At 43.2% G+C, this 26,381-nt stretch overlaps 2 protein-coding genes across 4 annotated transcripts in view; one reads left to right on the top strand and one right to left on the bottom strand.

The window, feature by feature from the left end:
* sema3c (sema domain, immunoglobulin domain (Ig), short basic domain, secreted, (semaphorin) 3C) overlaps positions 1–16,759 on the top strand; it is a 63,974-nt gene extending 47,215 nt beyond the window's left edge. For all 3 annotated transcript variants that reach the window (XM_037760856.1, XM_037760855.1, XM_037760854.1), the window contains 13 exons: positions 1,886–1,976; positions 3,396–3,515; positions 4,194–4,336; positions 4,422–4,536; positions 5,057–5,126; positions 6,821–6,965; positions 7,132–7,354; positions 9,591–9,679; positions 11,234–11,275; positions 11,508–11,665; positions 12,391–12,458; positions 14,000–14,130; positions 15,561–16,759. In XM_037760856.1, coding sequence (XP_037616784.1) covers positions 1,886–1,976; positions 3,396–3,515; positions 4,194–4,336; positions 4,422–4,536; positions 5,057–5,126; positions 6,821–6,965; positions 7,132–7,354; positions 9,591–9,679; positions 11,234–11,275; positions 11,508–11,665; positions 12,391–12,458; positions 14,000–14,130; positions 15,561–15,986 — 1,821 coding nt within the window. In that variant the 3' untranslated portion in view covers positions 15,987–16,759. The remainder of the gene's footprint in view (positions 1–1,885; positions 1,977–3,395; positions 3,516–4,193; positions 4,337–4,421; positions 4,537–5,056; positions 5,127–6,820; positions 6,966–7,131; positions 7,355–9,590; positions 9,680–11,233; positions 11,276–11,507; positions 11,666–12,390; positions 12,459–13,999; positions 14,131–15,560) is intronic.
* Positions 16,760–20,012: 3,253 nt separating this feature from the next.
* cd36 (CD36 molecule (thrombospondin receptor)) lies at positions 20,013–25,173 on the bottom strand. The gene is made up of 12 exons (XM_037761246.1): positions 25,040–25,173; positions 24,530–24,690; positions 24,277–24,421; positions 23,273–23,428; positions 23,073–23,164; positions 22,775–22,824; positions 22,614–22,683; positions 22,168–22,355; positions 21,938–22,056; positions 21,777–21,850; positions 20,280–20,334; positions 20,013–20,183 (listed from the first exon to the last, which is right to left on the bottom strand). Exons 1-12 carry the CDS (start codon positions 25,160–25,162, stop codon positions 20,013–20,015), a joined length of 1,404 nt encoding a protein of 467 aa, XP_037617174.1. The 5' UTR covers positions 25,163–25,173.
* Positions 25,174–26,381: the final 1,208 nt, after the last annotated feature.

The following is a 26,381-nucleotide window of genomic DNA, read 5'->3' as shown; positions in this document are numbered from 1 at the left end:
TGTGTGGACCTTTGCCCCGAGAACATGCCCCAGACTATTATGTTGTTTTGAAACTGGATGGGATGGCTGCAAAAGACAGTGCTCCTCAGATGCCAACCCAGCCGCCAGAAAAAATGTTGGCATTGTACGTTTTATGCAAACCACGACGTTTCTGAACCAAAAATATGTTTCATAAATGTGTTTCACATCAGCCTCATGTCACGCTTGCAGAAAGGCACAATGCCACAGGGTTAACGTTGTGAAACGATTGGTTGGGTTTAGGCAACAAAACTACTTGGTTAAGGTTAGAAAAAAGATCCTGGTTTGTGTTGAAATAATAACGTAACTAACATAGATAAATATCAGCCGTCCTTAGCGGACTTAATGGTGTTACGTAACAAGCGTATCTCACACGAGATATAAACAGCGGTTTCCTGGGTGAACGTCCTGTGTTTGTTTGACCCATCGACCACCGCTCACTCCCGCACTTAGTGGACTTTGTTATACTCGTTGTTATGCCACTTAACTTTCAATAGGCAATGGGATTGTGATGTCACCGACAGCAAGTTTTTGGAGGATAAAGGGTAAGACTGCCATCCGCTGGCTGTTTACAGCACGTTTCAAAAGGTAACACAAAACACGAATAAGATTTAAAAGCCGAAATGTTGTATATACAGTATACAGTCAGACACAAAGGTAGGCTAACCTTATGGGTTTCATTTTGCAAGATAAATGGTAGATTATTTATGCAGTATTAGCCAACGTTTTGTCAGTATTCAGTCAGCATAACATTAGCTGGATTATCTTTGTCCGGATGATTGCATAGTTGGTATTTGGCTTGTAATTCGCCCCTTTGTCTTTGTCCATTGACCAGAACCATTGACAGATGACAGATGAATAGACCGGTGATAAACAGTCAACTGTAGCTCCGTACGCTATTCTCCAAAAACAGCCCAGACTGCTCCGTGCTGCCCGTTTCCTATAACGGTTGCTTGATATAATACTACATCACTTGCTCTGACCGAATGTAAATTCGTCAACATTCAACATGTCCGTCGTTTGCCGAAACATACAATGCCAACATTTTGTTCCTGGCGACTTGGCTGCAGATGCATAGTGAATTATACACACTGCAATAAATGTCCATCTGAGTCAATTAGTCTTTTATTTAGTCCTTAAATCTTTTAAATTGTGCAATACCTCCACTCCAAAGTAGTTACACTTGGATCACAAATCCCCCAGAAACATTTATCAGTACAAACAGTTGTCACGTCTTGAAAGAAACATCCAAGTGAACCAGCAATAAACACAATGCATTTTTGAGTACATGGAGGGCTTTAATGGTTCATTGCAACATCAAATTGCTTTTTAAAAGGGATACTTTTTGGAGTGTAGAGGTTAATGACCGATGGAGTCAGTCCACCTCTTGGCGAACGGAGACATTTTCCTGGAAAAATTCTCCTCGGCTGACGTCACTTGCTTCCCCGTTCAAGGAAGCAGAACCACCACCGTGGACCAGACCTAAATAGGACGAGACAGGAAGCTCTATATTTCTCCCAGGTTACTGTAAAAGGCATTTGGACCGTCCATTCCGCCACAAGGAGGGAGGTTTTAAACTTGGCAGCCTTTCCACCTGAGATGGAGAGATGGCTATCCAACACGTTAGCAGGGAAATTCCTCCCAAATGCAATTTTCTTTTTACTGTCCCACATGGGCCAGTAGAGGTAGACCAGAACCGTTTCTGTGCTTAAAACCAAAAGGGAGGGAAACGTGAGCAGGGCTACCTTGTGGGACGTTCGGCACGCTCATACATGCAGTTTTATTGATGTAGAGGCCACTGGACGGAGTAGCTTTATCATATAAATCTGTCTCCACAGTCTCTGACTTCCTCTTTTCTCTGTCGCAGGAACAAGTGTTTCACATCGACTCCAGGAGCGAATCTGGAAAAGGGAGGTGCTCCTTCAACCCTCAAGTCAATACCGTCTCTGTAATGCTCAGTAGGTGCCTCCTACCTCCACCTTCATGACTTCACTGCCTTTTGTTTTTCTCTACAGTAACAGAGCCCTCTTTGTTTGTGGCCTCCAATGTTGGTACTTTAATTTGTAGTATCTGTGTACCCCATTCAGTAGTGTGTCTCCTAGCAAAGCCAGCCGTCAAATGTCAGTCAGTATCATTATGTCTTTGCACAAAAAGTGAGGAGAATTCAAACACCGACCACCAGAAGCTACAACCAGGTCTGGCCGCTCCCTCTCTTTGCTTTTGATCCCTGATTGGTCGAGGAGTGTTGGGTTGCTGTTGACACGGCTAAAGGCGACACATTGCACCCTCAGCTCTGCTTTCAGACACCCGAGCATGGCCGTGTCAGCAGCAGCTTTGCCAGCTAGTGAGCGCCTTCAGAGATGCACCAAGAGGGAGTCAGAGGGGAGGGTGGTATAACCTAAAGGGGCAGGAGGGAAGGCGCTCTGCCAAGTGGGATTCGAGGTCAAAGGCAAGGCTGTCAAAACCGTGATGCCTCAGAGAGTCAGAGGCAGTGTCTGGGCCACAGACTGTATATAAGAAGTGGATGTAGTCACCGTGACGTCACCCATTGTTTTGTCGACTGCCGTTTTAAAGCCTCGAGTTGGCTTCTTGGCCGTCGCCGTTTTTTGAGACAGACAACGCCGTGGTAGCGACCTGTCAATCATAAGGTAGCCACGCCCTAAAGCATCCCCTGCTTTAAGGTCTATTTGACTCTAAATGGGACCATAATTTACTAAATGAACATCATGCTGTATTGAAGAAGACTTGAATCTAGCGATTGAGACCATAAACTCATGTTTACAATGTTTACTGAGGTAATAAATCAAGTGAGAAGTAGGCTCATTTTCTCATAGACTTCTATACAATCAGACTTCTTTTTGCAACCAGAGGAGTCGCCCCCTGCTGGCTGTTACAAAGAACGCAGGTTTAAGACACTTCTGCTTTTCAAACCCGGAGGTTGCCTCCTGGTCTGCACTCGATAAAATCTGCATTTCATCTCCCCGTCCTCATGTTTTAGACTCTCTGTGGCCGCCTCAGTGCTGTCATCACTTGCTCCTTACCAAGCCAGCTTGGATGTGCGCCACATACCCCTAATCCTCCCCTATAACTTGCCCCACATCCTCCTAAACACATGGTCTGGAACGGATGGATGATGAAGTGGAGTAAAGGAATGATAAAGAGCTGTGGAGTACAAAGTCTCTTATTAGCAGCAGAACACATGCAGACTGTAAACCCAGTCATAGAATAAAATATCTGTGTATTTTATCCATATTATCTTAAATGTCCGAGGCTGTTTCAGTATTTTCTTGGTTTCTAGAAGCACTGTAGATTGTTGTTTTTTTGGGGCTCTACAAAATATGTGAGCATATTTTTGATTTGCTGTGTGCTTCCTTTAGACCAGGAGCTGTTCTCAGGCATGTACATTGACTTCATGGGGACGGATGCTGCCATCTTCAGGAGCCTGACAAAGAGAAATGCTGTGCGGACAGACCAGCACAACTCTAAGTGGCTTAGTGGTGAGCACAAATATTCTCTAAAGATTTTAAATGTGTATATATTAGGGCTGTTGATCGATTAAAATAGTTAATTGCAAATTAATCAAATTTTTTATCTGTTGAAAATGTACCTTAAAAGGAGATCTGTCAAGTATTTAATACTCTTATCAACATGGGAGTGGGCAAATATGCCGCTTTATGTAAATGTATGTATATATTTATTATTGTAAATCAATTAACAACACAAAACAATGACAAATATTGTCCAGAAATCCTCACAGATACTGCATTAAGCATAAAATATGCTGAAATCATAACATGGCAAACTGCAGCCCAACAGGCAACAACAGCTGTCAGTGTGTCAGTGTGCTGACTTGACTATGACTTGCCCCAAACTGCATGTGATTATCATAAAGTGGGCATGTCTGTAAAGGGGAGACTCGTGGGTACCCATAGAACCCATTTTCATTCACATATCTGGAGGTCAGAGGTCAAGGGACCCCTTTGAAAATGGCCATGACAGTTTTTCCTCGCCAAAATTTAACACAAGTTTGGAGCGTTATTTAACCTCCTTCCCAACAAGCTAGCATGACATGGTTGGTACCAATGGATTCCTTAGGTTTTTAATGCGTTAATGCGTGAATTTCCCTTTTATTTATTGATTGTTAAAGTCTCTGTGTATTCTTGTTTTTCATCCAGAGCCGATCTTCATAGACGCCCAGCTGATCCCAGACGGAACGGACCCCAACGATGCCAAGTTGTATTTCTTCTTCCGTGAGCGGCTGACGGATAACAGTGGAAATACTAAAAATATCCACACCATGGTGGCCAGAGTGTGTCCGGTGAGTGCCTTTTGCCCGTGCCCAAAATTAATCAACAGTGCATGTTTTGTGGTTTCGAGTTGCTATGTGCAGCTTTTGTGTGCAGAGTGACATCGGAGGACAGCGGAGCCTGGTGAACAAATGGACCACCTTCCTCAAGGCCCGGATGGTGTGCTCAGTCCTGGAGGAAGACGGCACCGAGACTCACTTTGACGAACTTGGTGAGTGAAATGAAGTAACAGGAACACCGTGTTATATATTTCTTTTATTTATTGCGTGACTTCCAGTGTCCCATTTTGTTTTCATCGTCCGTGAAACAAGTTTAAAACAAACTCTTAGAAAATACGAGACCATTTTAATTCCCGAAAGCTCGCCTATTTTCGTTCCATGGTTTTCCAGTGATTGCTTTCTCCATAAACAATCCATGAAACTTCCTTTGTTTTGTCTGGATTAGGGCTGGAGCCTGTTATCAACTTCCATAACAATTGTTCTGTTGTTTTTGGTTACCTTGTCTTCATTTATGAGCATATTATTCCAGACCTTCCTGAGCTGAGGCACTCTGAAAACTACAAACACCTCAAAGCTGCTTTTCCATTTAGCTCATCAGGCATCAATCTGTCAACATGTGCAGTTATTAATTCATGCATTCATCCCTTTTTGGCGACCTCACCTGCAGGATGAGGTGATCTGGGATGTAGGGAATTTGTCGAAGGTATAACACATGTGTGTTTTCCCTTTCAGAAAACGTGTTTTTGCTGGAAACCGATCAGCCCAAGGGCCTGTTGGTGTTTGGAGTCTTCACATCCACGAGGTAAGGCCGCCGGGCGATGAGGCCAACCGTAACATTCCTGCAGGCCTCGGCGGTTATGTTAATCACTGACTGGATATCAGCGGGAGGGGATGTGCTTGTCAAAGGGCCCGTCACATAGAGACGTCATGTGTCATGTTGCAGAACAGCTTATTCAGATGATGAACTATCAGTTTGCAGCGTCTTGGTGGCTTCACCATATGGCCTTCGTTTTGATGATCGTAGGCAGCACGGCATTATTTCGCTGAACGAGTGCAAGAGATATATTTATAGTACGCATTGATACAGAATATGTATTACATGATACGTATTGTTGGACGGAGCACGAGTACACAGCAGGATTTGTGAGTGCAGAGAGAATTTCATTACTGCATTTTCCAGAAACAAGAGCCTTGTTCGTCAGGATTCAGAGAGAAAAAGGAAGGAATATGGTCACATATTTCTCTTTGAATTATATCTGAGAACCCAACTCACTCATGATATTTATATATACCGTGTTAAAAAATTACTAAAACTCACTTTTGGTCAGCCGGTTCTAGAGAAAGCAGAAGAGAAAGTGACAAATACAATATCTTTTACCTCTCCAATGTGCATTATGTTTCTGTTTTTTTTATCTATTTATTCTTACCTTTATTTGGTAGTATGACTTGTATGTCTTTAGCAGTGGCGGAAGGAGTACTCCGATTTTTTAAGTAAAAGTAGAAATACCATAGCCTATAAATACTACATTTCAAGTAAAAGTCTTGAATTCAAAATGTTACTTAAGTAAAAGTACAAAAGTTTAACAGGAAAATGTAATTAATGTATGAAAAGTAAAAGTAGTCATTATGCAGAATGGCTCCTTTCACAGTGTTTTATTATCATAGAATATTATATTCTGTTTTTATCACTAACAAATTCACGTAAGAGCTTTTTATAATTTTTGATACTTTTTATACTACCTGGGTAGTTAAGTAGTATAGCACCGCATCGTATCATATAATCAGATCATTTAAAATGTAACTATTACTGTCAAGTAAATGTAGTGGAGTAGAAGTAGAAAGTAGCATAAAATGGAAATACTCAAGAAAGTACAAGTATGTCAAAATTGTACTTAAGTACAGCACGTGAGTGTACTTTGTTAGATTCCACCACTGGTCTTCAGAGACAAAGGAAATATGTTAAATGCAGCAAAGGCTCCCCACCAAAATCCAAAACATCGAAGTTACACGGCGTCCTAAACCACTCGACCGCGTGCTCTGATCTCTAATTGAGTTTGTCTGGTTAACCCATGCTGACGCTGCCACAGGCCCTCCGATCGATCCACTCGTTAGCTCAGGATCATAGAGAGGTTACAGTAGAGTATCCCTGCTTAAAGAACACAGCCAAGCCAAACAGTGAGGTCCCTGAGGTCTCTTACCTCGGTGTTATTCCTTCCTCCACACTGTGATTCTTCCTCCGTCTCCACTTTGCACAATATGCTCCTGCTTCCATCTCAACAAAGACTCTTTTATGTGTGAAGCAGTGTGTGGTTTTAAATGACTCTGCCATCAGATCAATGAGGGAGAAATAGGTGAGCTGTCTCCACCGGAGAGCAGCCTTAGTTCCACCCCAGACTGCACATCCGTAGAAACAGAGATCAGATATTGTAGCTGGGTGGGTCTCGATGTTGTGAGTGCGTTGTGTTTCATTGAAAGTATGCATCTCATTTCCTCCAGCTCCGTGTTTAAAGGCTCGGCGGTGTGCGTGTACAACATGGCCGACATCCTCACCGTCTTCAACGGGCCCTTCGCTCACAGAGACGGGCCCAACTTTCAGTGGGTGGCGTTCCAGGGGCGCATCCCGTACCCACGGCCCGGAACCGTGAGTTCATTTCTAGACCATTCATTCATTCATTCATTGGTTATTTCAGTGCTGAATTCTAAAATAAAATATAACATAACGTCTATTATCTTAATAAGCACATGTATAAACTATAACATGTATTTTGTCAATGACGACAATGACACACTTCCTTTTGTTTCTCCAGTGTCCCGGTGGAGCCTTCACACCTGACATCCACACGACGAAGGAGTTCCCGGATGACGTGGTGACCTTCGTACGGAACCACCCGGTCATGTTCAACCCCATCCACCCAGTGGGGAGGAGACCTCTGGTGGTCCGGACCAACGCCGACTACAAGTACACATCAGTGGCGGTGGACCAGGTGATGGCTGCCGACGGCAACTACCAAGTGCTCTTCCTGGGAACAGGTATGAATGTAGACGGGTCCTGCAGATTACAGCCAACTTTGAGGGGCTTTTTTTAAGCCTGTGAGCTTTACGAATCGATTGTTTCTTATGGCCACAACAAAATGTCTGGAGGTCGGGGTGGATGGACGGGTCAAACAAACACAGGAGCTAATATTAGCAAAGATGATTTATTAGTGTAGCTCTAATGAGCATGTTTATGTCACCTCAATCCTTTAACCAGGTAGTTAGAAGCAAAACCCTGTTTACAGTGAAATGACGGAAAGTAGCAGTAACACAATCCCTCTCTCTCATATGTGTCGACAGTGAGGCGTTTTATAAGTAAATGATTGTTGAGTGGAGTCCCGTTGCCACAGCTGAGAATCAGATAATCAGATAACAGAGGTGATAGTACACTGTTGGTGGATTTCAAAACACAGACGAGACGGCATGATACAGCATGTACTATAGCGTTAATTATGTCTCAAAAAGGTCATAGACAGGGCGATAAGACAATGTCCTTGAGGAGAGGACTTTGACCTCGTATGGCTTAATTTTATTAACCCCCTGACCGACTTTTCTCTCTTTCAGAGGCTGTAGCAAGTTCAGTTTTGAGTTTTGGCTAAATACTGCTAAATAAAGTTAGGCTAAATTTTGGTGAGGAAAAACTGGCATGGCCATTTTCACAGGGGTCCCTTGACCTTTGACCTCAAGTTATGCACATGAAAACGGGTTCTATGGGTACCCATGAGTCTCCCCTTTACAGACATGCCCACTTTATGATAATCACATGCAGTTTGGGGCAAAAACATGCAGTTTTTTGAATGCAGTATAAATGTGTTATTTTCGCCTATTCTAAAAATAGTGTATTTGAATATTTCTGCATACTGGGGTCCATAAACAGTCTTTGAATTACATAAATTGTGTATGACTGTAAAGCTGAGACTCTTGTGGATCCAATGAGCCCAACTATAATCATGTGTGATGATGTTAGTCCCCATAGTAGACATTTCATTGTAATGAGACCATTTTTTTAAACCTGACCTCACTGTATAAAATGACCTGTGGTGACCTCTAGGATAATCACAGCCTCATGAAACTTTACAGCCACAAACTAGAGACCTAGAGCATTCAGAGGATGGATGGCTTTCCTAGCTAGATTGACAATAAGGGGTTTCTGAGCAGTTTACACAACAGAAGTGCTCGCCATCCAATCACCGAAAAATGCAATTCTTGCAGAAATGTCAAAAGGTCAAAGGTTTTTTAAACCAAATCACAGCATCGCTTTTTCTATGATGTTTTTCAAGGTCTTGGTGTCTTAATGTGGTATTTTGGAGGGATTATTGATCATTTTTATCAATACTCGACAACAACTGTGTTAATAACAACAACTTAAGTTGTAGTAGTTAGAACTAGAAGAACTTGACACACAGTGCTGAGCTGAATCTCAAATTAATCGTCAGGTTCCCAGCTTTCAGATGACGTACACCACTTCTATGTGACATCTACTGTTGACCTGCTATCTCCCCCTAAACAACCCCTATACCACCTAAAAAAAAGACAAAAACGGGTCTGTGTTATCTCACAAAATATGTTATCTCACCTCGCAGGCAGAAAGTTTCCGACTGATTATGAGATTAAATGTTCCAGAGAGCACAATATATATTACATCTCTTGTTTCTGTGCTCACAACATGCTGGTTAAACAGTGTGTGTGTGTGCACATAATTATGCGTGCGTGTCCACTTGTGCACGTTTGCATTCAGCAAGCAGCTCTGGGATTCTCTCTCTCTCTCTTTCTCTCTCTCACAGCTGCTTGTGTTTATCAGGCAGCCTCTCCGTTCTGGTTCTCCTGCCTTGGATTGTTGAAGAGAAGCCAGCGCTGTCTCACCATATCTGAGCCCCCCGAAACGCTGCTTTGTCTCAAGGATGAGGGCGACGCTCTTATCGGGCGTTTTCAGGAGCTCTTACTCCTTCTCCCTGCTCCGCTGCTCCGACTCCCAGGACAAAAACAGCCGTATTGATGATGCATTTCGCCCTTTCCGTGGCCCTCGTCCTCCGTTGCATGGGCTTAAGAGCTTCCATTCCCAGCCCTGCCACAGTTGATTTTGCTATGAAAACTGGCCCTGGCTATCATGCCTAATTCAAAAGCAAACATGGGCAAAGGAAAACAGACTTTTAAGTATTCTAGTTTCACTGTGAGTGTGAGTTTGCCGTATCTGTTTCACACAGTTGTTTAATGTTTGCTCTCTGCCCCCCAGACAAAGGTACAGTACAGAAGGTGATTGTGCTGCCAAGCAATCAATCCCTGCATGAAGATCTGATCCTGGAGGAGCTGGAAGTGTTTAAGGTCAGCTGTCTGTTTTTCTCCCTCGTACTTTCATCCTTTTTTCTTTCCCAAAATCAAAGGCAGAGATGGGGGGAGGAGGAGGGCGCTTGGCCACGACACAAAGGCCAGAGGCGGACAGACAGACAGAGGCAGGGTGGCATTCAGGAGATGGATGTTCTGCAGCGTAGTGCAGCGCAGAGTGATGGGAAACATGCTAACAGACGGAGAGAGTCTGCTCGTTGCCCTCGAGTGAACCTCCGCACATGCTGCTTTATCAAATAACTGTGATCAACCAGTGATCAGACGCAAAGGCTACTTTGATCTTACGCTCCACCTGGACTATAGGGTCCTTTCAGTCTGAGGTTTATTCTCAAAAAATGGAATATGTTCCTTATAGAAAGTTACATCTGGCGAGAAGCTGATCCTATATGGCTACCATGTCTATTTTTTCCTCACCAATTTTTAGCCTAACTACCAATGGATTCCTTTTCTAGCTTTTTTCGCCAGCGGGCCATCGGATTGTTAACAGGTTAATAGTTTACATAATATAAGTTTGATACTTGGCGTCCGTATTGCCGTGCAAAATATCGCAATACCATGCTGTGTCACTTTTTTCCCCCACCCCTACTGGTAACGCCATTCTCCTCGCTCAGAGGCCATCCTTACCATAATAACACAACATTAGGAGCAACAGAAGTCAGACGGCGGCTGGCGGTGCCACGGTTTTGCATTCAGTTTCCAACCCGTTCTAACCCCAACTCGTCACATACGGCTGCTTCGTCACGTCCCTTGGCATCACTTTATTTTTCACATCAAAGCTAATATAATTACACTTGGTGTCACTTTAGGATCAGGCAACAAAATCACTATAGTTAGGTTTAGGAAAGAACTACATGGTTAGGCTTAAAACAAGAGTTACGGATGTAACTACGGTTCTATGAATTCTGGATGACCGCCAGAGGACGGTGCTTTAGCACTGGATATCTCCATCCAGTGCTAAAGCACCGTCCTCTGGTGGTCAGGAAGAATGAAATAGAACTACTACGTTTGTAAAATGGAAATGAAACTGAACGTTGGGTTTACATTATAGTTAACGGAAAGCCCGGTGCGTCTCATACTGGCGCTAAAGGGTGCTTTGTGCGGCGGTATCACATGCCGACGGCCGTGACAAAGCATTGGTATTTGACGCCCTGGGAATGAGAATGGGCTGCAGTTTCACAAGCGTATCGGAGAGCTACGGTGTTTGGTTTGTCCGTTCTGGGCTACTGTAACATGGCGGACTCCGTGAAGAGGACCCGCTCCCTCTGTAGATATGAAGGGCTCATTCTAAGCTAACGAAAACACAACGATTCTTAGTTTCAGGTGATTATACACTAAAGAAAACATAGTTATTGATATTATATTCCATTTTTTGCTTATAGATCCCCCGAAATGTGACCCACTGTTCCTTTAAGTAAAGTCTGATAAGCTGTTTTCCCCGACGTGTTCCCAACTATTACTTTAAAAGCTTGATTGAAATAAGTTAATTATGTCTAAAAGCTCTGAACTTGGCTCTTGTACGTGCTCTTTTTTCAGAATGAAGCTCCTGTTACAAACTTAAAAATATCCTCGAAAAAAGTAAGTGTCCTTCCAACATATTAAGTGCAGTTTTATTATTTTAATATGTCATTTGCTGTCCGTGGCTACTATGTAATGCACGAAACACAATCTCTCCCGTGCATAATAAGCCTCCCAGAGGCACGGAAATAATAAGCCATAATTGTTTCGGCGCTCTGTCCCATTTTCCTGTCAGCCGGCCACTTATTAAGACAAACAGCGCGGCTGACATTTGAACTGTTTACTTTTGCAGCAACAGCTGTACGTCAGCTCTGAGTTCGGGGTCTCGCAGGTCTCCCTGCACCGTTGTCACGCTTACGGCTCGGCCTGCGCTGACTGCTGCCTCGCCAGAGACCCCTACTGCGCCTGGGACGGGCTCAGCTGCTCACGCTTCTATCCCACCGGCAAAAGGTACGCAAAGGTTTACAGCTTTAGGGTTTGGTGCCAGTATTCAATACCTTTAAATTTCATGCAAAGAAGTATTATGTGTCCACCAAGGACTGTCCTCATAGGAGCATTAAAAAAACAATTTTTACACCCCCAAAACGAATCTTTCAGTGTTCAGTATTTCTGCTCACTTGCGTTCACTTTTGCCTAATTTGCCATAAGAATGAACCTGAACATGTTGAATGAGGGCAACAGATGATGTACAACAACATGTCGAACAAGAGTGCTGCTTACAATATGTGAGGGCAGAAAGATCACACGGCTGGAGTCCGTCAGTGCTCACTTCAACATAAGTATGTCACTAATTCTGCTTTTGTTGTTTTCCCTCCGCCCGTCTAGACATAACACAGACGAGGAGACTCTGAGTGACACCTCGATACCTCTCTGGTCTTTTTAGTGTCTCTTGACGTTCCCAGTCAGACGCAGGTCAAGTTTAGTTTGGTCGCAGAACAAAAGCCTCCCGCTTTCCTGCGGAAAAATGTGTCTGAAATGTGTCAGCTGTTTACTTGTTCTTTTCCTCAAGCTGTTCTATATGAGTGTGCACCGCTGAGCGGAACAACAGTCAGATTTTCCTCATATTGTGTTGGCACTGACATCTCCTTCCACAGTTTCTGTACGAGATGAACATGTTGTATTTGTTCTGTATTTAGCTATTTATACTCATTGCTATTTTTCTCTTTTTTTTTAAGGAGAAGCAGGCGGCAGGACATTATGCATGGAAATCCACTCACTCAGTGCAGAGGATTCAATCTAAAAGGTAATTTAAAGCTGCATTAATCTGTATTTTTATATTAAAGGATCAAATGACTGTGTGTAATGTGAAAGGTGTCGCTCGTAGGGACAAACCCACAGAGAATTTTCACCCAACTTTATATTTTCCCTCTTAGCTTAGCCTCTATTTCAGGCAGTTTGTTTTCAGCTCTGATAAACCCACTCTAAGCTACCGGCTCTGCACCAAAAAACAGACAAAATTAGCAAGTGGCTTGCAAAGAAAAGCAGCTATAAAGGCAGACTTTTTTCTCAGGAATTAGCGGAAACCAAGACAGTGTTAATACTCAACTGACATTCATCAGGTAGAGAGGAAATCAACTCCAAATTAACCTTTAAAAAACAGTCCGTTGTTTGCATGATTCTCTTTAAATCTAAAATAAAAACCATAACAGCTAGAGCATTCTGTCTTTTTGCAGTGGAAAGCTACGGCTTCTGTCTTTCGCGTCATCACGTTGTACGCTCGTGATGATGTCATCAAGTTACATAACAAAACTATCAAATCTCCTTTGCACTCAATCTGCTCCTGAAAATGAGCAGATCTCAAAAACGAAAAAATGTGCATAGTTCAAATAACTTGTGGAGTGTTATGAAATATTTTGTTCATGTTTCTACATTTAGAAATCTTTTGGATTAATATGTTTTGTGGCTTTATTTTGTAACATTTGATGAAAAAACATCTCTGATTTTTGTATTTTTTGACACAATTTCAATACTTTTGTCAATTAACCATTTCTATTGCAGAGTTTAAAGGGTTAATGCTAATGTTGCTACGTGTCAGCAAGATGTCTAAATAGGCAACTGGTTGCTAACATGTTAGTCCTGACAAATTGATAAGGTACTGTATATGTCAATGTTGTGTTTTCAGCTTGTTTTATGTGTCCAAAAAAAAAGAAATTATGCAGCTTTGAATATTTACCTATGGTATGTATTTATAAAAAAATATTTGTCATGTCAGAGAAACTGTACTTCCAACAGATTGGCAAAACTGCCAGTACAATTAATACAAAATGACTGTTGCTGTTTACACCGAAGCTGTAGCTGCAACTCCTGTATGTTTCTGTGAGTCCAGGTGCTGCACAACATCCCTCACTAACGTTCACCCAGTAGTACCGACAGGGTGCACTTTAATGAGAGCGGAGGATTCGCTCCCCAGAGTGTCCCATTTTCCATGAACAGTTTACATGTCTAAATTAAAACGAGCTCGGGGAACCAACCATATGGCCATTACCACTAATTAGTCACAACCCTGTCACACATCCAGCTGCGTGATGAACCGTTTAGCTGCGACAAAAACGACACGGTTAAATGAAACGAGACGGAGTTGCGGCGACGCATCGCCGGTTGTTTTGTCAGTGAGCAGAAAACTGAAGGAGTCTGGGTGGGGTTTGGTTGTGCTGCAGGTGTCGGACTAAGCTTTTTGTCAACATTTCCCTCTCACAGATTTGAGTCCATCTGCGGGGTTTGTGTCTGTCATCAAGTGACGTCTGACATCACTCCCTTGTGTGTGTGTGTGTGTGTGTGTGATAGCTTACAGAAACGCAGTGGAGATGACGCAGTACGGCGTGAAAAACAACACCACCTTCCTGGAGTGTGTTCCCAAGTCTCCTCAGGCCTCCATTCGCTGGCTCATTCACAGGGACAACGACAGGAGGAAAGAGGTCAGTTTGACATTTAGAGAGGCTGACGTGGCACATTGGACTCAATGGAAATCCACTCCAGATATGCAGCTGATTAAACGTCCTTCTGGTGTTTTGGTCACGTAGTTAAATATTACATAAAACATAAAACGTGTCATCGTAATCAAATGAGCTCACGTGCTTGATCAGGACTCGTATGGCCCCGAGGAGTGACACGGTGAACGTGGAGCATCATAATGAGCGGAGATACAGATCAAACATGATATGGACCTTGACTAATGACTGGATTCTCAGCGGGGAAACAAATATTTGACACTCCTTTAATCCCCTGAAAGGCTGTTAAAGATTAAATAAAGCTGGGCAAGAGTGCGTCTGTATGAAAAATCTTTTATGGATTAAGTCCTCACCTCAGTGGAGCGGACTCGGCGTAATGGCCGTTTTATAGCCGTTTCCCCGTGAGAATAGAAGTTGGCCTCAAAATAAATCACTTTAGTTTTATGGTGTGTAATCATTGGAGTCTTTTACTAAACTAAGGTCCAGCTGGTTTTAAAGTAGACAGTGGAAAAGGAATAAACTGTTGCATTTAGAGTGTCAGTATCAGTTTAGTCTCGTTGTTTTAAATTGACAACGACGAAGGAACTTCTTTCAGCATCTCCACTTTGACGGTTTTTCTTCTTTTGTTTTGACTGCATTTCAACTTCTTTCAGTATTTCAACTATTCCAAACGTTTCAACAGCAAATTTTCCAGGTTCTCCATCCGTCTGTACGTCCGTCCGGTCCATTCTCGTGAACGTGATATCTCAGGAACGCCTTGAAGGAATTTCTTCAAATTTGGCACAAAAACGTCCACTTGGACTCAACTGATTAGATTTCGATGGTCAAAGGTCACTGTGACCGGACATCCATCCCATTCTCTCAAAAGCGATATCTCAGAAACGCCTTTGAGCAAACACGTTTTTGGCCATAACTCAAGAATTCATATTTCCCACAAATGTCTAACAGGATAAAAAGTGATGACATTTTGGACAGACATGGATGTAAACTGCAACTTGACTGGTTGGTGGAGGCATACAACCGCAAGGCGGTAATTCTAGTTTTTAGTCAGCATCAAGAGTAACTACACCGGAGGGATGAGCACCATTCTTCCAAAAGATATTCCCTCATTTGGTGTTTTGAGGATGGTGGTGGAGAGCACTGTCTGAACCTGGGAACAATCACACCCCCACACATCGCTTCAAAATCTCTCATAGGTGTTCAAATTGGTTGAAATCTGGTGACTGCAAAGGTGATACCATAATGAATAACATTAAAGCGACCCCTTTAATCTGACTTTAGTATTTATTCATGTTTTTCCTTGATTTGTCACCTGACCATACTGTATAGTTACTGCATGGATAGATTTCCAACCGTGTGGATGGGGTTATAACAGAACCTCATTGTACCAACGACAGGTGAAGCTGGGCGACCGCATCCTCTCCACGGAGCACGGCCTCCTCATCCGCTCCGTCCAGCTGTCCGACCAGGGCCTTTACTACTGCCTGACCACCGAGAACAGCTTCAAACGCACCGTCGCCAAGATCCGCCTGCGAGTGTTGAGCGAGGCCATGGTGAGCGTGCTGACGGACAAGCAGCAGTCGCCGTGGGCCTGGGCCAGCTCGCTGCACCCCAAGGCCCTGCTGTCGGCCTTCAGTCCATCAGAGAGCCTGGCGGTGCAGCAGTACTGCAAAGAGAGGAAGCAGCTCCAGAACCTGCAGCAGAGGCAACAGCAGCAACCGCCTCCGCCGCCCGGGCCTCTCAGGGGAGACATGGCAAAGCTGAAGCCCCTGCTGGACCGGAGGAAGGGCCGCAACCGCCGCAATCACCTCCCAGAGGTCTGACACAAGGAAGGTACAGAAACTGACACCAACACCTTCCTCTGTTACTCATTTTCCAACATCTCAAACTGAAGAGCTGCACCGTGAGGTGGGTGTCGGGAGTCGTTGTTCGGCTCTTTTTCTTGCATGAGGTACTGTGACCAGATGGCTGTGACATACACTAATACACCCGCACAGGCGCCCGTTTGCCGTCGCAGTCGCAACACAGACTGAAGTGGCCCCGTTGTGAGTGCCACTAATAAACTGTTACGATAATACACCTTGAAAACGCAGCTATGGTCTTATCATACTTTAGATATTAGAGGGGGAATTGGACCGTCCGGATATTAGCTCACAATGGATTTGTTCTTTATTGGCAAAAAGAGGAGATAGTAAATAGAGGAAATTGAAAAGGGACAAAAGGGAGATGCATGCTTGAGAGCGAGTGCCCCTCTCAAAGTATAATATTAGCATTTTATTAGATTCTACTCACATTTCTGTATTTACTTTAAACTAACAAAATTGTCTCTGTTCAGTGAAATGGCTTCGTGGGCACACATCGGGTAATAAAAAGTCAATTTGTGAGAAAAAAATCATGTTTTTTTTTCTCATGTGTTGACTGCCTCACATAATGTCTACAATAGCACTGTTCATACAAAGCACAGATGGCAATAAAAAGTGTTATATTACAGCGCTGAAAGTTAAAAAAAAAAAGGAAATAGTTCAAAGGCCAAACTTAAAGGGTAACTTAAGTATTTTTCAACCTGGACCCTATTTTCCCATGTTTTTGCATCTAAGTGACTTTTTGAAATTGGTCCAGTTTTGAAGGATAACGCTGTAACGTTACGTCCACTAAAAGTGTTTGTTTTTGCCGCTGACAGGCTCCGATTGTTATTATAAGTGTCTGACAACATTATGAAAAGGACCCTACAGAGAAATAAAACGTTCGCTAAAAAGTCCCGCCCAAGAAGAAGTTTCACTTTGTGGAAATCATCTAAATATTCAGCCGTGACATTGAAAATCTTTGAGATAACACTAACGCGTAGTTCACATTACAAGACTCTAGCCTTAATTTTCTGCTCCCTGTCATTTAGTGGAGCTCCCCCGACAAAAGCCACAGATCAGAGGCAAATCAGCGTTGGCTCGTCGCTCGCACATCGGCGCTCGAGTGTGGAGACTGCTGGCTACTTCGTAAACACGTGCCAACGACAACATCAGCAATGTGTCTCGCGTATGGTATAACGTCACTTACCGTGTGTTTCTCGTGTGTTTTCGTGACAAAACGTAGTTTGGAGACCTCATCGGGGATTCCTCCCGGTGAAAGATCTTGTAGTGTGTGACCTCCTGTCCCGCCGGTCAGTCATGTAGTGTGAAAACCATCAATGACTTCAAGACACCTGATTACAAGACAGCAAGTAGTGTAGGGTGAACAGTTCGCTACGCTTTCTGTACTCCAACACAACAAACTCTGCCCGTTTTCCACCATGGATGTATTCCATTATTCCACCGGCAACACGTCACCTCCTCAGATTTCAGAATTCTCCTTGAGCGAGACTCTTTCCATAATGTCAGACACTTATAATAACAATCAGAGCCTGTCATGGCAAAAACAAGCACGTTTAGTGGACGTAAATGATGCTGCCAGCTTGCCCCAATAGGATTACATTGCAGCCCGTGAGCAGCCGTCATCTACAGCGTTCTCCCTCAATACTGGATCAGTTTGAGAAATACCAAAGTTACCCTTTAACATCCAATAGTAGTAAAATACTGAGTACCATATGAAATTCTGTGTGAGCTGTTGCAAACATCTTACATGATCTCTCCTGTATTTATTCCTATTACTCAGACGTACATGTAAGAGAATTGTATTATACTGTACTTCTCGCACAGAAGCATGTTTATAGAAACTCATCAGTAATGTAGAGGTATCCTAATCCTTGCCTGGATTACATCTGAGTATCTAGCCGATACGCACATTTTAGTTTTACAGCATAGTTTACATCATAAGGTAGATGCTGAAATGTGACAGTATCCTTCTTTGGATCCATATTGTCTACAGCAAAGTGGACACTTTTAATTCAGAAATAGTAATTAATTGACATTTGTGAATAGACTTTTTTTTTTTTCAGAAGTGTAGTTAATGTAGATAGTTGTTGCTTGTGTACAGAGTATATTTTTCTTTGTTTCATCCTTTTAATTTAATGTTGTGCAGATTTTTTTGTGATAATGTGTATATAATTTCAACATATTTCACCAGCTACGACTGTATCTGCAACTTGCAGAGACATACAGTATTGTTTTCATTTTGAGAAAAGACTTTCTAGTTCTACCTTCCCTCTAAACAGATCTCTGCTCCGCGTTTTAATAAAGCTGTGCGACCAGCATCATGTCAACTTCAACTCAGTGTTATGAAACCTATGTATTTCTATTTATTAATGTCATGATAGCCTGAATAAATCTGTCCCGATGAATCTCAATTTTACAGAAAGATCATGCATTTTATTGTCAGATATTTTTATTAGTTTAATTTCTCAAAATGTAAACTTCATATTTCTTTTATGTTGGAACAAACCGCAGCAAAAGTGTCCTCTTGGGTGCCCTTCTAGTGGAGAAAATGTGATGTAGTGCCCTTCCAGTGGAGAAAACAGGATAAAGTGCCCAATAAGGTGCCCTTCCAGTGGAGAAAACGTGATAAAGTGCCTTCAAGGATGCCCTTCCAGTGGAGAAAATGTGATAAAATGCCCTCTATGCTGCCCTTAAATTGGAGAAAATGTGATAAAGTGTCTTCTGGGGTGCCCTTCCAGTGGAGAAAACGTGATAAAGGGCCCTCAAGGGTGTCCTTCCAGTGGAGAAAACGTGATAAAGGGCCCTCAAGGGTGTCCTTCCAGTGGAGAAAATGTGATAAAGTGCCCTCTAGGGTGCCCTTCCAGTGGAGAAAACCTGATAAAGTGCCCTCTAGGGTGCCCTTCCAGTGGAGAAAACCTGATTAAGTACCCTCAAGGGTGCTCTTCCAGTGGAGAAAACCTGATAAAGTGCCCAATAGGGTGCCCTTCCAGTGGAGAAAACGTGATAAAGTGCCCTCAAGGATGCCCTTCCAGTGGAGAAAACGTGATAAAGTGCCCTCAAGAATGCCCTTCCAGTGGAGAAAATGTGATAAAATGCCCTCTATGCTGCCCTTAAATTGGAGAAAATATGATAAAGTGCCCTCAAGGGTGCCCTTCCAGTGGAGAAAATGAGATAAAGTCCACTCTACAGTGCCCTTCCAGTAGAGAAAACCTGATGAAGTACCATATAGGCAAGTAAGATTCGGACCGAACAGTAGAATCGAAGAAGCCCAGGAGGCTGCAGCAGGTCATTTAAACCCCATAAAACCGAAGAGAGGCTTCCTGCTGGGCAGAAATACTGCTTTCTCACCAAACAAACCCAAGTACCGTTGAAAACCACCGTATAATCACCCCCCCCAGCCCATTTTTATTACTCTTTTTGATTTATGGGCCACTCGAGGTAAAGAGGAAACCAAGTAATTTTGCACAATGTGGAGGTTTGTTTCAGCAGCGGGACAGTCTCTGCTGTATTTCGGGCCGAGGGGGATGTAGACCAGATCTGATGGACTGTTGCCGGGCAGGAAAAAATCCAATACTATATAACAGAACACCCAATAAGAAACTCCTTTTCAGCTTTTATTCATTTTGAAGACACTAGTTCAGCAAAGGATACGAACATTTGCGCAAGATTAGATTACATTTCTTTCACAGGATGTCAACCAAACCCATCTCTCCTCCTTTTAAGAGGAGTCTCCGTCTGCTTTCCCTCTAAAGATCCCTGATTGAGTTCATGTTACAGTGTTTTGCAATTGAAATAATACTCAGCAAAGCTCTTGAGCTTTACAAAATCACAGTATTCCTATCCTTGGTATCAAAGGAACATTATAAATAACACTGAAATTACAAAAAAGTGCAAGTCTATATCAAAAGTTTCGATGTCCTGTAGCAGCTTAATTGCACTGTGCCCTGCACTTCACATACAACAAGACACTCCTGCACCATTCGTTCACGCGATCTTGCTTTCGCTCCTCCTCACCATGCAGTAGGAGATGAGACACAGGACGAAGATGGACACACCTGTTCCCAGCAGGGCCTTCTGTATAATCTCCAACATCTGGATACGGGAGATGAGCTCCTTCTTAAACATGTCCGCGGTTTCGTCATCCAGAGCAGCCGTCTAGTTACGTGAGACGGAGAAAGACAGAGTGGCTGTTTATCATGCGTCACGAGCTGACAGAATTCATGCCTGCAGGGCGCCGTATTTTTATCTTACCTCATTCAGCCAAACAACAGGGAATATGGTGTAATCCTTGACTTTCTTAAGAACCCTGCAGGGAGAGAGTTCATTACTTGGTATTCAGTGCAAACTTTTCTTGCTTTGTTTTTTAGTTTTTTTTGCATGTATTTGACAGTGACAGAAGAGAAGACAGACAGGAAATGCTGGGAGGGAGAGAGAGGAGGCGGATAACATACAAACTTTCTTAAAGGGGACATGAAAAACTCCCTTTTTCAGTGCTTGTGCACATATATTTAGGTATCTGGAGTCAGTTTTTTGTGGGCTGCCTAGATCAGAAAATGTGTGAATCAACATATATATATATCTCCACCCACGGCTTGACCTTTGCAAAGGTGCACCATATTTTTCTCGCAAGCCAATCAGAGCAGACTGAGTAGTACAGGAATGAGTCCTAAAACCCAGAAATGAGTTTGCATTTTTAGCACTTCCGGCTCCCTTGTCTCAAGGTCAATGTTTTTTTTTAAGTTAGAAGCCTGAAATAAGGTCTGTGGTTAACACAAGCTTAAGAGATTTTAAGATTTTATTCTACAACATAAAATACATCAATAGATACGCCATTTGTTAATTTTGTAAATTTGTAACTTTCAGAAATGCTTCTTAACAGCGACACCTGTGGCCATGAAATCAACGAAAGTCAGCGTCGGGCTCGCGCTTGCTCGCTCTAAATATACCTGAACGAGCGTCGCTCAAAACAGTGAGGCGACACACGTCAGCTAAAACCACAATATCACTCTATATTTCAGCTGCTTGGCAGTAATGTTAGCTGACCAGACGAAGGTCTCTCCATGAACATGATTTAGATCTGATCCTAGTGTTGGCTTTTCCTGCCTAAGTGCAGGCTGATGCAGCGGGGCTCTGCAGCGAGTCTCCTCTGCTCTCTCCGCCCGCAGCCGGAGAGAGCAGAGGAGACACCGGCACCCGGTCGGTAACGAGAAGACAACGTAACTCTCTGAAGAGCTCCGTCACTTCACAAGGAACGGGAAAGCTCTGTTGGTCTGGAGGAGCTGCAGCAGTTATTTCTGCACAAACGTCCCCTGTACATTCACTAGATATTCTCAGAGCTAAACTAACTCTTCTGCAGTGTGTAGTGAGCGCGCGTTCACGTCTAGAGGTGGAAGACGCGCGCGCTGTCTGAGTGAAGGAGAGCAGGCAGCGGAGACGAGGCTCCGGCCACACGCGAGCGCACATATGCAAACACGCATGTGTGCCAACCCGCTACATTTATACGCTTTAAAGTGGCTAAATGAGACTGCTAAACTAAATAATCCTCGTCCGCCTTTACAGCCTCATTGTTTATAATGGTGTTCATTCAGTCGTTTAAACGTCATTGACACAACGTGGGGTCGTATTTTTTTTAACATGCGAAAAATTCTGGACGAAAAATGTGCAAAGGCTTTTTTAAATCTCGCCAAAAAAGCGAATATGCGTATTTCCCAAAATCTTTTCCTTTTAAAAAGGTGACGTAGAACTTACGTGATGATCTTCGATGGTCCGTACATCATATTCACTTGAATTCTCTTGGCAAACCTCAAGGTGAACCCAGTTGTCTGGTGGAAAAATAGCACACAAAAGAAAATTTGCATCAGAGTTGCTGCCCCCTAAAAGTAAAAACAAAATCACAAAGATATACTTACAGGTTCCACATCCAGGTAGGTGGCGTGGTGCACCTCGCTGGGATTGAGGCCCAGCACGGCCTCTCGTAGGTACGGACTGCCATGGAGGAAGTGGGGCAGGGAGATGTAGATAGGTCTTTCTGTTTTAGACGGCAAAGAAACAGAACAAATTGAAAAAAATACCAAGCTGCTGAGCAGAATGGTAAAACAGTAGAAGAAGGATGCCACAACAAAAACAAATGCAAACTGACTGTCTTGACAGGTGCTGATGTCCAGGACTCCAGCCAGGGTGCAGTTCTTGGTGGTCTTCGGGTCCCTGCAGAAACATTGGTTGTCTGGGTTGACCGTAGGAGAGGCCAGGGTGTCTGGCATGAGGCTGAAGCGATACACATCAATCCCTTTCAGATCAAGGGTCCCCTGATAGCCAGCTGACACAGACCTGAAGACAAAACACAGATTAGGTCAAAAATCATCCAGAAAATGACCTCCAAGTGCCCTGTTGTGCAGCTTAATCCAGACTGTACATGTTTTGGTATTGGAAAGCTCTGACCTCTAGTGGTTACTGAGAGGAAATGGTTCTCAAAGCGAGATGTTGAATCTCCCGTCGCTGACACATACTGCCCCACTTCATGTTAACAAAGCAGTCAGACTGCATCAGATGAAATTTCTGCCACAAAAATGTGAAACTCTTCATCACCTGCAGATGTCTGATGAGAAGAAATAGAGAGGCTTCTTCTTGTCCACAAAGGGAGGGAATGACGAAGCATCTGAAAAAAAGAGGAGGGAAGAAAAATGAGGTCAGTAAGGTGACTCGTCTGCATTTCACAAAATGTAGTTATGTGCTGCGTGAGCCCTTACCTGTCCCGTTGATCATGTTACAGTACTTGTCGTCCCAGAAACGTAAGCTCCTGTTGGACAAAAATTCAATTTGTCAGATTTGATTTAACAGCCTAAAATATTATTCGAAAAAAAAAAAGCTGAATTCTCACATCATAAATCTGTACAGCTCGATTAACCTGATTTGATTACACAGCCTAAAATATCACCATTTAAAAGGCTGGATTCTCACCTGTCAAAATGTGGAACCTAATTAAAAGATCAATGCCTCAAATCCAGTCTCAATATCTCCTTCACTTGATTATATCATCAGACTCACCTCTCTCCTCGCCACCTGTCAATTATTCCCACTTTTGAGATGTCCTCCTTTCCAGTGTAGACATTGAAGTAGCCATCATATGTACCATTGTACTAGAAAAAAACACATAAATCATATAATTGCTGAGGTGTTACTGGGTAGATCTTGTCTCTCTATACTGTGTTTATTATGTGTACCTGTAAGGCTATATGTTTACTTACTGGTGCAAATGCGCCCATAGTTTCTTTCAACATGGGGTCTAGGTAACCCCACAGCAATTCTTTGACCGTACGGTGCTGGAACAAGGACGAGTTGCTTTTCTTTATCATATTCTCCAGCATATAATGAAAAAACTTCGGAACCAGTGAATAAGCCCCCTGGAAAGAAAAAAAAAAACAGAAAGATTTGTGATGGTGTCAAATATAAAAAAAAAAAAGCAACAGTATGGTTCTGTATGTAAAACTGCTGTGCACACACAAAGGCGTGGGTTGACACGGGAGATAAGCCAGATGATAACCCTCTTTTATGACACTGCATAATTACTTAAAAACATAATAAAACAGAGTTGGAATTGCTCAAGCTCCTCATTTGAGCCTTATCAAAGTTTGAAGGGAAAGCTCTGTAATACCCACAATCAAAGAGCCATTTTAAAATTATGACTACCCTGCAAGATTCTGGTATTTTTCAACCTGGTTCTTGGTTCTGGTTCCTGGCACACAGATTTGTTTTCATGTGTTTTGCTGGTGAAAATGAAACCCAAGTTGAAAAATACCTAAATTTTTCTTTAACATTTCAATAGCACTGGCTGCCAACCTGGAGGTCAACCTGGGGGTCGTGACTGTCCATGGGGTCAAAGTGACATCTGAGGGGTCGCAAGATGATTAATGGGATTAGGAAGAAACACCGCTGTGTCTATATCGTACAAAATATTCTCTCATCCTTTGCTTTTCTTGTGAAATTCTGGATCGTTTTCAGCCCTATAGGCTATAAAAAAACATTTAAAAGGAACAACCTGGGAAGCCACACAACCTATAACAGAGGGTCACGTGCCAAAAAAAGTTTGGGAACCACAACTAAAACTGGGCAGTTGCATACCAAAGCAGCCCCGCCGCGGCGGCAGCACAGCGTGATTTGGCACGGCTTCGTCTTGGCCTCGGAACAAACCATTAACAATAAGAGCTGAGTCAAAGTCAGGAATCACCGCAGTGAGGTGACACTCACTTACAGCCACAGCCAGGTTGAGCGAGGTGATTTTGTCTTCCTCTGGTCCCACGGACATGGACGGCTCAAAGATGGCGCCCAGGGGCACCAGAAAGGAGACCGTTTGATTGGGGTAGAATGTGACGTTCTCTTTGGGGAGATATCTTGTCCTGGAAGATGGAGGAAGGGGGGCCTTGCTTAGACATTCAATTTTATGTATCTAAATTATGAATCCTTTCATCAAAATGTTATAAAAGAGGTAAACAAATCAGCCTTACCTGTACGTGTAAGGTCCTCTTTCCACGACCACTGGAGTCGAACCGTTCTTCAAAATCTCCTCAGCGTTTTGCACGTCAAAGAACCAGAACTGCCTGTACACCTTTCCCCCTGTACTCACCCAGTTGTCATAAGCTGTCGTTCCAGGCTCTATGACGGCTTCCTAAAACCCCCAGAAGACACACACACACACACACAGACGGTCTATTTTTAACATTTCTCAAGACTGTCAGCAGGCCAGCTGCCCCACTGATACATGAAAAGGGTGGATGCTCTGCTATAAAAAAAAAACATTTAAACTGCATTTTTCCCGAAAATCACAGATCTTTTGATGGATGAAAACAAGACGCACTTGGCTTTTCTGCACAGCTTCTTCTTATTTTCCCGTTTGAAGTAGCTTTTCAAAAAAACACTCTTCCCTCTCCTGATTCACCTTGATCTCCGCACACATTCACACACAACTCGTGTCACTCCCTATCCTCCCAACATAGGGTGAAACTGAGCAACCGTACCTTCATCACCGTCCCCACAATGATGCTGTTCCCCACCGGGATGAGGACGCCTCCCAGGATGGCAACCGCCGCCCCGAACACAGCTCCGGCTATCAGCCCGCACCTTCTGTTACAGCAGCCCATGGTGGTGTGCGTTTCCCTCCGTCAGTCCGTCTGTCTGCCTCGCAGCCTGCTCTCCTTCTGTCTCTGTGTTTGTGGTGTGTGCTAGTCTATGTGCAGCTTTGTCTGTGTTTGTGTCCCGGCAGGCAGCAGCGGCAGCAGCAGTGGCACAGACAGGCTGTACCATCAGAGGAGCTGACAGAGCAGCCGAGGCCAGGTAAAGGTACAGACACCTCTGGCAGACGCCAGACTCCTATAAATGAATAAGTTATATAATCAAACGAAAAGGTTCGAGGTCCAGCTGAGAGTTACTCCCCTCCCAGGTATCAGTAAGGACTATCTCACCTGCTGATAACAGCCAGGCTGAGGAGAAAGGTTGAAAAAGGAGTTCAAAAAATAAAGCTAATTCAGCCATTTCTGTCTTGTTTCATTCATTTTGTTCTATTCTAGGAGTAGTAAGATGGATTTGAATCCTCATCAAGAGGATTTATCAGTAGGTGAGATATCAGCTCTAGATACCAAAAATGACCTGGATACCTTCATAGAGATTTCATTCTTATTTGTTCCTGCTCTTGTTTCCTATCGGTCTCTTATCTATTCGTCTCTTGTCTCTCTCTCTCTAATTTCTGCTCCGAAGCTCCGAGCTTACAAGAGACAAAAAAGGAAAAGTAGGAACATATAAATGATTAAGCGTATCCTCATTGTGTGCAGAGACGGTTGCAAAAGAAGGAGCCTATCTGTATTTGTGGCTGTGTAGTTTCATAAGAGATATTAAAATTAATTGCTCTTTATCTCTTTTGCCGACATTTGGGTCATGCTTGTCTTAATAAATTATTGGAACATACTGTAAATGACTTCCTTGCAAATGTTGAACCTAATCAGCAATATTGATTGTGCACGTGGATCTTTTTTTTTGCACTCTTTGCCAAGATTTAAAGTAATGAATCAGACTTGAGTTTTGCATGATTTATCATTTTCCCGTCCTGCACTATCTGCTGTCACAGTCAACATTCACTTAAATCTGGTTTAGCTAGTGTACAAAATAAACCTAAAGTGTTTATGATGTAGGCATAAGTGCTTGAAAAAGTTACTCCAGCACTTCCAGAATGTTAAGGGGACAAGAATGGTAAAAAATCTGTGCAGCAGAGTGGATATATCCTTGTTTAGTTTCTAAGGGTCAAGCTCCAAAACACTAGATCCTACATTTCCCATAATGCAGCTGAATAGTGCCTTTTCTGTACAC

The sequence above is a fragment of the Sebastes umbrosus genome, chromosome 23 (genome assembly GCF_015220745.1).
Source record: "Sebastes umbrosus isolate fSebUmb1 chromosome 23, fSebUmb1.pri, whole genome shotgun sequence".
In the NCBI taxonomy this organism is placed as follows: Eukaryota; Metazoa; Chordata; class Actinopteri; order Perciformes; family Sebastidae; genus Sebastes; species Sebastes umbrosus.
This window is presented reverse-complemented; position numbering and strand designations above follow the sequence as displayed.